The sequence below is a fragment of the Corapipo altera genome, unplaced genomic scaffold, assembly GCF_003945725.1.
Source record: "Corapipo altera isolate COAL_440 unplaced genomic scaffold, ASM394572v1 48b, whole genome shotgun sequence".
Taxonomy (NCBI): Eukaryota; Metazoa; Chordata; class Aves; order Passeriformes; family Pipridae; genus Corapipo; species Corapipo altera.
The window spans coordinates 15,987,108-16,002,188 of NW_020884884.1; the positions used below are offsets into that span (position 1 = coordinate 15,987,108).

The window sequence follows — 15,081 nt, forward strand, 5'->3', positions numbered from 1 at the left end:
AGTATTTTATGCCACTTTTTTAATTAATTAACCCAACCATGTTAGCAACATGGATTTCTCTCTATGCTCCTTTTGACTGTGCTATGCCTTGAGGCTGTTCCCTTTTGCTGTACTACCCAAAGGCACTTTACCACTGGTAAGCTGTTTTCTGCCATGCTTTTTTTGACTGGGGCAAACACAGTCATGGTAGAGGAGGAAAGGTTGGAATTGCACTTCCATGGTCTGAAAAGGTTGTTCTTTGTTCGAATCTGAGATGCCAGTGAGGCTGTGCCATGTGAATGTGCATTCATTAAGCAGAGCTCTGTGCAAGCTGAAGGCTGAGACAGGACTAGGAGAAGTCTGTAACAAACTGGGGATGGACAGTCACCAGGCAAATCTCAAAAACTGGGTTGAAAATTAAACTAGTTTTTCATTTAGCAGTTTTGCCACATCAAGTCTTTAAAGCAGGGGTTCTACAATGGAGCAGAGTCTCTGATATTTTTCCTGTTTCTTTAACAAACAGAAGATAAAGGGGAAATAGCAAGAACAGCCAGAACTAGGGCTCTAATCTGCAAGTCCTGCTTTTGTTTGCCCCTGTGAACTTCTGCCAGTACAAGTGGCTAGAAGTGGTAACACCAGAGCTAACACAGCCATGTTCGTTCTGACTGTGCTCTATTTCATGGCTTTTTACTTTTGAGGTGTGTTTTGCAGGCAAACTACCAATGCACAGTGAGAGGTAGATCTGTGAGTCCCTGTGAGCCAAGATGGACAGGAGAACATTTGATTCTGTTTGGTCAAGCCAAACTCTGATTAAGATCAACGGCATCATCAGAAGGGCTCCTCAGACAAAGACACCTGCTAAACTGCTTTGTATATGGTCATTGCATCAGAACTGTATTTATATTTTCTGTATTTTTTTTTGCTTATCCACCTCTTCTCTTTTAGAATCAAGAAGAGGTCAGGAGAATTCAGGAATCCAGATATCAGGTACATGCATGCTGGACATAGTCCTAGAAATGAAGCCGGTGAAGTCAGAAGTAGGTCTCCACCACTCCAACTCACAACAGAGCTGTCCCTAAGTCTGATCACTTTAATCTTTTGGGAGTAAATGTATGTTTAGACTTCAGTAAAGAAGTGAAGAAAGATGGGTCCAAATTATAATTATATGACCACTGAAAGGCTTGGAAAATGGGAGTGCTTATTTGTTTGTTTTGGGGTTGTTGTTGGGTTTTTTTTTTCATTTTTTTGACTAAATGATTGGTCTTATTAAAGACAAATACAACCTTCCCACTGATCTCAGTATTGCCAAAACTTTACTTTCAACATGCATCTGTCCCTGACTGGGGAATCTCAAACAAGGTTTTCTAATTGCTAGTAAAACCAGTAATGGCCTCTTCTGTGCTCAGCCTGCGGGAATAGCTGATAGAAAAGAAAGCAACATTCAGAACTAGGTTTACAGGCACATTAGGCACTGAATGATGCAGATTCCCATTGAATTTAAACCCCTTTGAATTTTTTTGTCACTTCTGTAAATCCTGCCATACACATACCTACCTGTACATTTGTCTTGGTAAGATTAACCCCTCCTGCCCCTACCCTTACTCTGCATTCACAACTAAATTTGACTCAATGATGCTTTTCCTCCAGACCTGAATTACCCAAAAGATACCTTCCCTGCCACGTTCTTGGCTCTGAATTACTTGGCGGCAGAGATGACTGCAGTTTTTTACGCGAGAGCAAAGCTGAGCTGCAAGCACTCAGAAATGGCTATGGAGCATAAAATCTAATGATGGCCCAGCTCCCTTTTCACCCAAAAGCAATCATATCCCCATGCTCAGAAACTTGCAAACAGTTGAAAATATTCTCCTTTACTTGACTGCACAGCTAAGCAATTACACAGTGTATGGGAAAACACCTCTAAATACTTGCTTTGCAGGCTGTGGGCTGGAATGGGAGCAGGCTCCTGGATTGAGATGCGGAGCTCTGAGCAGCCGCTGCTCTGTTGTCAATAACAAGTGGCATGCCAGGAATAACATCACATTTATGCCAAGCTCAGAACCACAGCCTCAGTTTTTTGAAAGAGCATTGGTTTAGCATATGTCAGCATTTCAGAGCTCTCAGCCTTAAGTACATGATGCAGAGGGCTGCATAACCATCTAAACTTAACAACTAAATCAAGTCTCCCTTAGAGAGATATGACAGAAGGAAGTAATAGGAAATGTAATATGATTCAAACAGCACAATCTTTGTCTCGAGTGTTACGAAACCCAACTTTTTGCCAAGGCTGAAATGCACAGATATTCACTAGAGAAGCTCCCTGAGAACTGTGGGTGATCAGGATCTCTGACATTCAGGCCAAGCATCTGGTTTTCAGTTTAAATCCAGACTTCGATTCAGTCATTGAGTTTGCTGAGGCTTGAAAGGTTATTGAATCATTGCTGCCTTAAAATACACTGTGCTGCATGCCTTGTGGCATACTTACTTCACCATACTTACTTGATGCTGCAGCTACCACAGATGCATATGCTGGGTGGACACTGCTAGAACCTAAAAATAAGAGATTATAATTTTCAGCTATTAAAGGAAAACCTACAATGTTAATGAATAATAATAAATGGGGAAGGAAAGATTAGGGAAAACGAGGTGTGCAAAAATCATATGAGAATTCCTTCACAGTGTTTTAATCTTTAAAATTCAAAAGCTGTTACAAAAAATATATTACAACTTTCATTTATTGAAAGTTATCACAAAATTAATTCTAAAACAAGTCTTGACCTATGTATCGAGCTCTCAGTCTAGACATGTGAATGAAAGAACTATTTGTTGAAAAGCCTCACATACCTGAAAATCATCACAGCATTTGGGGATGGAGAGCTTACTCCCACACAAATTAGTTTATATGCCAGTACATTATAAGTAAAGATAAAGACTAGGCATAAATTTTACTGTGGATGGACTCTCACCTCAGAAAATCTGCATGTTTGTATTTATGTGAGATGCACTAAATTTGTATGTGTCTCAAAGGCACAACTCTAACTCCAGCTCATCTGCTGGAATTAAATATTTTTTCCAGTCCTAATATTTCTACATTGAATTATTGAATTTGTGATCCACTAAATCATGATATATCCAGCTGTATGTCTTGTTCCTTAAATTTTAGGGGAGCTGTCATTTGGGAGGAAAGCAATGCAAACATCCATGCCACTGACCCATATCTCTGACCCTATGCAGTCCAGGTCTAGTCTTGGCTGCAGCTGCTGTAGTTCTGGTTGTTGCAGGTGTTGTGGTTGGCTGTGGCACTGTGGTGGAAGGATCTGTCGTTGTGGTCGTTGGTGTTGGGGTTGTGGTGGCCATTTGTGTGGCTGGTGTTGGCACTGGAGACGTCTGATACTCTTTGTGGATTGCATCCCCTGTGAGAACATTGACATGGTCACTGTAGCTGGATGTCTGTCATGCATGGAAGCACCATCAACAGCACTCATGGTTTGAAAGCAACCCAGAAAATGGCATTCTCCTCAGGCTGCCTACAAGCATCCTCAACTGTGGAGCCATTAGTGCCTTCGTTGCTGTGTGGTGCTTCATGGTACAGGTGCCTGAGTGACACTCCTACCCTTCTCTCAGAGGGTGCTGACAACAGCCTGTTGCAGTCTTAATGTTCCCTCTACACTTTTCTGCTTTGGCCAGGGACACTTATCAACCGCAGAGACATCTCAGACCTATGAAATGGTTCAATCAGCCAGTTGCAGTTTCTGTTTTGCTATTATGTTTTCTCAGTGTAATTAAGTACTTAGTGCATATAAATGAAAATCAAATGGCATCTGGTAGTAAAAGATGGCCAATCTGAGTCATAGGCCAGAATAAAATACGCAGTCCAGCACTGAAATATTTTTGGTAGATAGAAAACTTTCAGATAATGGTGATTTGGAGAGTGGGTCTGAGCAAAGAGTGTTAGGACTTTGGCTGAGGGGAGTGGGAGAGAGCACCACCTGGGAGGTACCAATCTCATCTAAGTTTGACTCATCTCACAGTTGCTACTACTTTTAAAATGCTTCAGCTATTGTGAGAACAAGGACCATTCTAGTTGCAAAACTTGCACCCTAAATATCCTTACCAAAAATTGTCAACATGTTTGAGTTCTTTGAAGTCAATTGTCTCAAAAAAGATCTTTTACTGTTATCTTCTCCATCTGTCTACAAAAGCTTACCCTAAAATATATTCCATGTTAATCTCAGTCTTGTTTCTCTCCTTCCTGCCCATAGCCCTGGGGATGGCCTAACACACAGTCTACACTGAAAAGGAATGGTGTGCACTTTTTTCGCTGCTGCACAACACAAGCTTGTATTTTATTGCTATTTCTGGATGTTCTCCTTTTGGAAGGCATCGTTGTGAAACTGTCTGGTGGATTAATTACCACCTAATGCTAGGCAGTGAAAAACTCAGATCTCAGACAGTTTTAATGGGATAATGCTGAAAGAGGGCTCAGAAGAAAAACAAAACAGCTCAGCTGAAAAAAATCAGTATGAATGGCTCTTTTTGGGCTGAACAGTGCTGCACTCCATGAAGCTGTGCTAAAAGAAAGAAGACAGAGGGCACAGTGAGTCTTCCCCTGTGATCTGATGCTGCTGGAGCTGGGAACAGGCACATCAGCCAGCTTTATACCCCAGTCTGTGAGGAGCAAGGAAGTTGGGAACTAACAGTATTAGCAGAAAACCCCGAGGAAGCAGCATAGTAAGAGCAGAGAAAAGCTGTTGCCTTGGTGCATGTTGGCTGGGTTTGTGAGGGATCCTTTAGCACAAGAGGAGGGCTGTCAAGGGTTAGCTGTTCCCAGTGCTCCTGTGGGCAGGATGCCCATCTCTCTCACAGTATCTTCGAAGGGTTTATAGGGCACGTGCCCTGCATAGGAGATTGCAAAGAGCCATAATGCAAGCTTTTGAAGTTCACAACACCCGAACTTGCCCAAAGCACAGGCAGAAATTAAAATCTGAGGGTACCCTCTTCTCTGAATTGGCAAATGTCTTTCAAGCACCAGTGCAGGTAGTCACATAATGGGATTGATTTGGTGGGAAAGGGACTATAGAGAGGAGGTTGGATGTGCGAGGTAAAGCTGTACACCTAATCAGTGTGAAACTGCGTCCTATAAGCATCTGCAGGCAGATTAGGCTGGGATGGATACTGTAGAAGAGCACTGAGATCCCCAACCCTTACCTTGTTCTGATGCTTTTTCTGATGTGTTAGTATCTGCACTCTTCATACCTTTCGGGTCTTGCTCTGGCTTTTTAGGCTCTGAAGCAAAATTGAGCACATTAGAAAAGGCAGCTCTGGAAGTAAATAATTTTAAGTCTCCTATTTAGAGATTATCAGTCCCCAAAAGAAGACAACCCATCACATGCCAATAGGTTCATCAGTCAGTCTAACCAGAGCTTTATCACCCAGTGAAAAAAAGTGATGACTGGATGCCTCTAGAGAGTAGTCACCCCATATCTTTGATGCCAAAATCAGACATTTTTACTGCCCAAAAGCTCCTGCCAGTATCAGAAGCATTTCTGAAGTGAGCAAGAAATATGGGGGTTTACCACTAATAAGCCAATGCTCATAAGATTAATGCATCATGTTGATTTTTCCCTCTGAGTATCAGCATGTCCCGAGAATCATGGTCATGGTGTGTGTGGGATGTTTGGGGAATACCAGCTAATGTGCAGTATTTCAGCCACTAATTAATTTTCAGATGTATTTCTTTCTTGACTGACATTTTGAGATCATTATGCAGCCAAATTCTGAATACCATGTACTGTCTTGGAAGAGGGAGATTTTTTGGTTCTTTTCTTTTTATCACCAAAGTACTTGAAACACTCATTATAGTTTTTTTACCACAACCTTGCTAAATAGTCTGCTTCTACTTTTATGTCTGACTGAGTACTGCAGGGTTTGATCTTCAAGATTTTTTTTTCTTCTCTAGCTCTTTTGGCAGCACTGAACTGTTAGACAATTTACTCCAGTGTTACTAGTTTCCTAAAAAATTGTACTACATTTTTTCTAAACAACACATTTTAATTGTTTTTACCAGCTGTGAAGAGTTGCAATTTTGGGAACGTTTTTCTTGCTGTGCCCAGCATTTGAGAAGCATTGTAACCACCAGCAGCATTTAAAGAAACATCAGGCACTGTGAATCTCTGGTGTCCCTGAGGTGAGGACCAAAACTGCATCTCTGACAGCTGATCAGGTGAGAAGTAGGATTTTTTGCTAATCTGACAGCTAGTGAGTGTAATACTGAAATACTTACTTTCTACAGATAATGGATTTAAGTATCAAAGTGAACAGTGTGGTCTCTGTAATATAAATTAGAATAAAAAATTCACTCTTTTAAAAGTAAAAAATAAGTAGGAAATCCTCTAGCACAAGATGGCCCTGGCACCATATTACAGAGATTTTTATCTTTAAAACAGGCTGTTTCTAACAAAGCGTGTCTGAGATGGCTGGGCCGAGGTGGCAGGTCCAAGTGGGATTTGGGGAAGACGGGTTGTGACTATCAGATTTCTTTGTTACCTGTGGGACGTTATACCCCAGCTCACAGCGGATACACTCAGGAAGGGTCAGGCTCAGCAATCAGCAAAAGGACTGTGTTAGGGAAGTGTGTAGCAGTATGGGACATGAATTTTGTTTTCATTCACACCCCCAAGGGGGAGTCTGAACCTTACTCAGTTGTTACAGGGAGCCCAAACAAGTGTCATTTCAGTGACAGAGGCAAGCCACATGCTCTTGAATATCAGTGACCAACCAGTGTGAGACTTGATCAAAGACCTCCGAAAACAACTAAATTATTTAAACTGAGTCTTACAGAATAGGATCCTGACTAAAATGATTCCTTAGTTAAGCTGCTGTGCCTTGCCATCTGTGTCATTAGTATTACATTACTATTTATTGTTATACTCTCAGCACTGAATATCCCAAGAGTTAACATGAATAAAACCAGGAAAAAGCCAACACGTATAACCTCAAATGCTTTCATATAACCAGTACAATGTTGTATTCAGTAATAGATCTAAAGCAAGGGGGAAACTACTTGGAAACAGAAATCTGTGAAGCATGGTATGACCGAAAAATAGAAATTGTCTGAGACGATTTCCATATGCTTAACATAAAAAAATACCATGACTGATTTGGATGAGATATACTAATGGTTGCATGAACTTCTGACTCTGAATAATTATATCTTCGTATTACACAACTGAGAAGCTATGACAGATAGTTGTGAATGGATGTAAGGGAAAGTAAGTCACATTTACTTGCCTGATTTAGCAGCAGTACTTTTTGAAGAAGAATATTCAAGAGTTGATGGATATGTCACACCTTTTCTTGGCTTGCCCTCTACAAAAAAAATATTAGAAGGCATCACAAAATAGTCTACATTTTCTTGCAAAAAAATTCTGATCTAACATAGGTGTTCAGAATTAGACCCCTCTTCTTTACTGCCAAACTTATTTTCATGAAGATTTGTTTCATCTGATGGCAGAATCTCAAAACCATGCCACTATAATACCAATGCCTAAATCCAGCATCATAGAAAGAAGTTAGAAGGCGTGAAAACACAGTCCTGGGGAGAAATTGAAGAGGTCAGTAAGTTCATTCCTTTGCTCTCAAATGATATTAAACAGACAGGGATCATTCCTGAAGGACATCTGTATAACTTCTACTTAAACCCACAGCTTCCCTAGGCAGTCTTTTCCAATGCTTGACATAGAAAGCATATTTGATGTGGTATTCGTTTCATCATGCACATAGCATTCTTCTCTGGCCTCACTTCTGTGAGATGCCATTTCTGGCAACAGCCTTTTGCAGTAATAACAGTGAGAGAAGGCTGTGCTTCTGTGTGGGAACATATGGTACCTATATTTAGGTCTAAAATGAGGGTCCTGGCTTAAAACAATGAGGTATGTTTCCCAGTTAAGTTTTAAACCACAAATCTTTTTAGTGCAACAGCAGATGCTGTCTCTATTGGTACATGTGGCTATGCAATTCCATCTCTGGGGACAGTTTTTATATTCACATATATCACTGAGTGAAAAGTGTTGTAGAGAAACCCAGTGGAGGGAAGACTGCTTTGGCCTCTAGAAGCTGGTGGATGTAGGTCTTCTGGACCCTGGGGGCTGTCTCTACAAGATGCTGTGCTGTGTTATGTATCTGGACCACCTCAAGTGAAAACTGCTTCTACCTCCTGCAAAATCTGAGTCATGATGATCTTTCCTTTATTCCCTTGGTGGATTCTTTGAGGAGGTACATATGGCACTGCAAGCATGTCAGTTGTCATCCTTGGTGATTAGTCCAGAGACAAATAGCACTGAACAGAATTAATTCCTACAGACTGAGCCATTTATGGGAAATGGGAGCTGTTTCCCCCATGATGGCACACAAAGAAAGGTATATGGCAGAGGAACTCTATGAGCAGGGATGTCCATGGAGCTGGATAGTCACTGTCCTTTGTCCCTTTTCATGTCTCTGTCTTTGTTTTACTACTCTAATGAGGTAATGATGTAAGAAACTGTCCCATTTTTCACTTACAGTGATGTAAACTGAGAGCAGCTCCACTGAAGTCAATAAGGATCCACCAAAGACCAGGTTAGCATGCAAGGACAACCTGGAAAGAGCTTCCTTCTTGCCCTCTGGGCTTCCCTCACAGAAGTTGGTCTAAGTGAAGGGCAGCAGGTTTTCACATCCACTTCCCCTCAAGCTAAAACTGCGATCAGTGGCCAAGCAGGACTAGGGAGCTCTTCTGCCAATTTGGTAGAAAGACAGAAAAGTTATGGGATCACAGGTGACTTCTAAATGCTTTTCTTTATCCCCAGCAAAGGAAGAGTTGTCAGGTATGAGAAGCTGATACATGGATGCTGTAATAGCATAATAATCTGATCCTAATTCAGAATATTTCTGTGCTGATCTGATTTCTAATGAAAACCTTAAGCCCACTGCTGTGCAATACACCAGCTAGTGTGGGGAGGCTGGCTGCTGCTGGGTTCTGGGGGTTTTGATCAACAGCAATTTGCATGTTCTATGTGACCAAGAGGTAGGTCTGAGGCCTGACCTGAATGTTCCCTACTCTGTGGAGGAATGGTAATATGTCTTTTTCACTGTTGGGAAAAAGTTACATCTAAGTTGGAGATTGCTTAATATACTTAAAAATGTGTTTACCTGTGGGCTGAAAACATAAACTTTGGCCATTGAAATACAAGCTATGGTCTGGTTCCTGCTCACCCTCTCACACTTACATTTGCCTAGCAAACTCAGAAGTTTAGGACTTTATTTTTTTAGCCCAATAGCTGCAAAACTCCTACTAAACTGAATGGAGTCATTTAACTGAGAGCCAAGTCATTTCAGTGCTTGAAAGTGAATACCAAGGCATTTGCATACCTCCTGGTGTGCTGGCTGCTTTAATCCCAGAGGACAGACCTTCTTCTCCACTGCCCCTAAATCATGCCATTTCATTGCCTGAGTCCCCTAAGAATTCCTCTTCTGTGCTCCTTTGTGTGGATGCTCATTCACAATTTAAACATCACAAACTCTGACAATATCGTAACTAGGAATAAACTGTTGGCACATTTCCAGAGTGGAGTATTGCATATAGGTCTGGTCTGCCGAAAGAAAATTCAGCTGGAGAATAGGGGACTCAGTTCATGCTATAAAGCTGTTCTGAAATTAATGCCTTGGGTGACTTCGTATTTTTATTCAGCAATGCTTTATGCGTTCTATCTTTTTATGACTCATAATTGTAAAAAAACTAACCCCAACTCATCACTTTCTGAGAATGCGATTTGTATGCATTCAGCCTCAGGCTGCTGAGATGAATAGCACAGCCTCCCTGGGTTTTAGTCTTCTAAATTTCTCTAAATTTCCCACATTTTCAGTGAGTTTTCTTCCTATGGATATATGCATTCCTATGCGTATATGAAATATAACGTTGTATGATATGTTAGCTTTACATTGGAGCTAGTTTATAAACTAAGAGTTCCACTGACATCAGCGAGAGCACTCAGTATGCATAAAAGTAAGTGCATTAGGGACAAATCTCATCATGCCTACACATATCCAGATTTCTGATCATCTCCTTTTACATGTACTTGTAACTTCCTCTTTTATCTTCTTTTACAGTGTCTCATTAATTAAGAAAAAAGGTTTATTACCAGAAATCAAAAATTCCTACAGTTTTATGGAAGAATTCCTACAGTTTTATAGGATAACAACTGAGCAGCTGCTAATGTAAAAAACCCCAAACAAACTATTTCCCATTTATGTACCAGAATTACAATGTGCTGTTTGTTGGGGGAAAAAACTGCAACAAGTGCAAATAGCAATTCAATTATTCCAGGAAATTCCTTCTCATCCAAAATAAATCCCTCTCATAATGTGGTGTACCCATGGCAGACTACTTTAAAAAGGTGCATCCAAATACATGAATGCAAAATTGAGGTGACTGTTTTGGTCAGTTTCTGAGACCTCCTTTGCTGTCTACAAATTTTCACATGAAAAGAACATTTCTTTGTTTTTAGAGGCTGTTCATTTATTTGAGCTGTTAATTTTTCCAGGAATGATGTATTTTACTAACATCAATCTTAATATAAAGATACAATATAAATTTATATATAAAAATATATATTAATATAAATATAAAATCTCAATGTAAAATAATCAATACCTATCTTAAACCTCCAAAAGTTCAGACCAGCAAGAACAGACCCACTGTATGGATGTATGAAGGAGTTAGATTTAGAAATTATATGTAAAGCAATGTCAAGCAGACCCTTTCACACAGGTAGAATGAGTGCAAGTAGGTGTAAAATAATCTGATGTAAATGGGATCTAATTTACAAAAAAAGCCCTAATCTGTGAATTTTGTCAGTGAATGCAAGTGAGTTCCTACATATACTATGAGGAGAAAAAAGGAATGATCATTAAATTAAGTCCCTGCACTGACTAGCTATCAAAACTATTTGGCTAACAGAGTGGAGAGAATTCCTGATGTACTTGGGATCCACCAGTCAAATTGCTTAATATAGGGTTTGCATACGTACAGTTTGGCTATATGTGGCTTGAGCTTGCTTGGCAGAAGTCAGAAGTTGCTTCAGGAGATGCAAACTCAGGTGTAGGCTGAGGATGCTTTATATAGCCGAAAGACCCTTTAGTTCCCAGAGCAGCACTGCTTGCCAGGGTGGAGAGCAATAGGAAGACCTCACAGCGAGTACCAAAGCTCAGATCTTGGGCATCAATAGCCCCAGTTAAGGTGCCTTCAGAGACTCAATCCAAAACACCTGTCACCTTCTGCAGTGGGCTCATACCCGCACTGGGCTGAGCTGAGTACACTGCTGGCAGGGCGTATGTCCTTTGCGGACTACATAGGAAGCCCAGAACAAAAAGTATCTCAAATGCATTATTCATGCTAAAGCTGGGTGGAGTGGGCCTGTAGCGACTAACCAGGTCTTTAAAAGGAGAGGCTGCTTCTGTCTCTACCCATTGCTGCCCAACTATCGGGAGGTGGGGAGCAGGCGGGAAGGGCAGGGGGCTCCAGTGCTCCACCTCAGAATGGTACCTGACACGAGGAAGGACTCCCTCCAGCGCGGCAGCGACAAGGACCGGACCCCGTTGGAGAAGCTCCCGCGGTAAGCAGAGTGGCCAGCAACTTTCTGGACAAGGATCTTCCCGCCTGTGTTGTCAATTATACCACTGCAAGGAGGCAACATGCTGTCTGAAGGCAGAAATTCCACGAAAACCCTGGAAACTGATCTACAATGCAAGAGCTGTGAAGCATTTGCTTTTACCTTTAAACCAGGGGCAGTACTGGAGCTGTCATGCTACTACTAAGTCTGCTACTAAGAAATATCTGTGCTTCTTCTGCTCAGAGAAGGGCAGTTTGTTATAAAGTGCTGTCAGGATCTGTTTGCTCTTCCCACTGGTTTACGGGTCCTGTGTTTAAGTTTGACCTAGTTGCACACAAGAAAAAAACTACTGCCTTCGTTAAAATTCCCATGAGCTTGATTAAATGACTGAAGATATAGAGAGAGGTACTTAGAGGAGTTTTTAGGCCAGCCATGTGATAGAATATGTTTTCTTTGAATTTCAGTATGTATTATCTGAAAAAGGATAAGCCTGGTTCTGACCTCAGCCTGGAGTAAATTGGACACAATATTGCTGGAAGCTGTAGAAAACCTGGCAGGCTCCACGTGCTGTGTACATCGAATGGTGTTTGTCATATGATGTAATGTATCTCAAGACAAATAGAAAACCTCCAGTGAATAAAACCTGCTCTGGCATCACTAGAACAGCAAGTAAACCTGGAAGTGACTATAGAGGTGTGGTAGGCCTGGCAGTAATGACTGTGCAGAAGAATGTGTTGGAGCTGTAGCTTTCTCTGATGATTGCAAGAAGCTGCAGTTAAAACAAATGTATGGAAAAGAAATTCACTGTCTGTGGAAATGCAACATATAAGCTAACAAAGCCAAATCCAGCTGGCAAATGAGAAAAACTGAAACCTTCACTGCAACAATACAGACAGACAGCATTTGAACTAGAGGGAAATTGCAGTTGCTACCAGTAGTTTATAATTCCCTTTGGGGCTAGTTCTGCATACAGAGAGAATTTCCATCATGCACTAGTATCTGAAGGAAGATTTGTTGCTGAAAGCCTGGCAGTCATCTCCCCAGCAAGTGGCTGTGCAGGCAGAGCTGCAGCCAGGAGGTGGCAGCCCTATGCACACAGGCACCTCAGCCTGAGACCTGCACAATACAGAGGCAAGGTGTAAAGTCCCAAAGCTTTAACTACGCAACTTTACTCGAGATCCCATCAATTTCACAGAACTGGAAGCTCGGCAATAGCTCAAATAACTCTGAATGAAGTCAAGTGGTAAATCAGGCTCTACAAGTTCTTACTGCGTTTTCAGCTGAATACGTCCTGCTCTCTATCCTGCCTCCAATTATGGTGTTTTGATTGTGCAGTTGTTCTCCATTAAAATTTTATGCACATTTTTGCATGGATAATAAACTCAGCAAAATTTGTGCTATAAAATTTGTATTATACATTTCCTTGTCTAGTGGCCTTTTATGTGGCAGGAAAGCACATTACTCAGCCTTTGATGTCAAGGACAGTTAAATTCAAATCTGGAGAACCAAATCAATCCCAGAAGTATGAGAGTTATGTGTATTCATCGCTGGTGATATGCCTGTTTTTTTTCTTAAGCTTTATTAGTAGCAGCAGCTCCATCCCTGTCTACCACTTGAATAATAGTAGTACAATAGTAATTTGCTATGCATGAATGAGAAATCTGCGAATCTCAAGACACTTCTCCAAAGGCTGAGAAACTTTTTCAAACAACTGATTTCAACAGGAATACAGGATTGACAGCACTTTATAAGAATCAATCCGTTATATCATACATGGTCTTTCTCTCAGGTTTCATACTAGAACAGCACCCTGCAATCAGACCTAGAACGCAGTGGGAACTGTAAAGGGTTTGCAAAGTCAAAAGCTCTCTACACTGAAACAATGTGGTTTTCTGAGTGCCTTGCTCATTTCAACCCACTCACCTGTGAATTGCAGCATTGCAGACGCTGGAAAAGGAAGCATAAATGTCTGTGCCGTAAACACGATATTTTACATCTTGACATCCAGGAGGGCATTTTGCAATGAATTCTGGATTGATTATCTTCCCTGCCTTGACGTCGCAATCAATCTGGGGTACATCTGTGAGTGTAAAATCTTGGTAAAGTCAGACTGAATGTTTCCATAGCTGATTGATCTTATCATGAAACAATGAGTAACTGAGTGCCAGGAATGGCCTCCTCTTATGCCTTCATATCAATGGGTTTGGGATACAAGGCTTCTGTGTGTTCTGCATCTTCAACATAATGCATAATAACTCCTATACCAAGGGATGTAGCAGTAACTAAGGATGAAATGAAGAAGCCTGCGGATGTTTCTGACCTTCAGTGTTTGGTTCTCTGAAGGAATTTCTGTTATGATGCTTTACTGGAGAGAGGGAGTAGGCTGTCACCCAGGCTGTGGTTAACACGTGGGAAGGAGGGGTAGGGATGCTTCCCAAGCCTCCTGCTGTGCTCATGTAGCTCTGTGCTGCAGTCAGAGCCCATTATCTTGCCCTTGATTTTTAAAACTATTTGCTGGGTGCAATTTACTTTGAACAAGGGGTTTAAGTGTGAGTTTACAGCCTCACAGCAGGCTTGTTTGTCAGCTACATGAGCAAAATAACCTGTGGACAGAAATGCTCCTATACCAGTATAGCTGAAAATTATACATCCTGGTGCGTAGATATGCACCACTTGTCTCACTCTATTCAGCTACATATGCTTTGTGTTACAGCTGATTCATTTCACATATTTCTCTGTCTCTCTCTGTGAAAACCTTAGTGCTTGCTTGGATCCTTCTGTGGTACTTAATGACCTATGAAGACACATTTTAGTAGTGAAGTACAAAATTTTCCCTTTATATATATTAAGTAGCACACAATTTACTTAGTAATTTGTTTTTAATAAAAAAAATCTGCTAGCTAACATATACTCCCATTGACTCCAGAAAATTGTGAAGAGTTACCAGAATATAACCTCACTTTGCACTTATTTTATGTATCAGACATGCATGCTGTAAAGCAGCCAAGAGTTCTACAGGGACCACTTACATAGCTTAGGTTTTTTTGGCTTCTTTGTGGCTTCCTTAGCTGTATATGTACATGTAAGAAACACACCTAGAACAAAGAAAACGTAGTATCAGGAAAAAGGAGGACTATCAACATCGGTCACCACAAGCTCCCACGCATGAGATTTCTCAAATTTGAATCAACAGTTTGAAAAACTGAAATGGGAGTATTCTCAGCCATAGCTAGGTTCCTACTTGGTTAACTTTGCAGTCAAGATGACATCTACTGTACGGAAGTTTTTTGAAGAGGATTAAAGATCAGTTCACCTCATGTACTCACCCGTGGAACTCACTGTCTAAAGATCCATTGAGTCCATGTGATCCAGAAAACCACAAAAGGTCCCAGTATTTCCACAAGCAGTGGAAACTCTTTGCAATTGCTGTGATAGGGACATTAATGAAACAACATGCTCT

General features: G+C 41.1%; 1 protein-coding gene across 5 annotated transcripts in view; it reads right to left on the reverse strand.

Moving 5' to 3' along the window:
* VIT (vitrin) overlaps positions 1-15,081 on the reverse strand; it is a 51,161-nt gene that overhangs the window by 19,742 nt on the left and 16,338 nt on the right. For 4 of the 5 annotated variants that reach the window (XM_027641275.1, XM_027641276.1, XM_027641274.1 and 1 more), the window contains 7 exons: positions 14,651-14,716; positions 13,545-13,716; positions 11,555-11,688; positions 7,267-7,344; positions 5,185-5,262; positions 3,189-3,389; positions 2,476-2,526 (listed from right to left, as the gene is read on the reverse strand). In XM_027641275.1, the coding sequence (XP_027497076.1) occupies positions 2,476-2,526; positions 3,189-3,389; positions 5,185-5,262; positions 7,267-7,344; positions 11,555-11,688; positions 13,545-13,716; positions 14,651-14,716 (780 nt within the window). The remainder of the gene's footprint in view (positions 1-2,475; positions 2,527-3,188; positions 3,390-5,184; positions 5,263-7,266; positions 7,345-11,554; positions 11,689-13,544; positions 13,717-14,650; positions 14,717-15,081) is intronic. The other variant, XM_027641273.1, reaches the window with a different exon arrangement.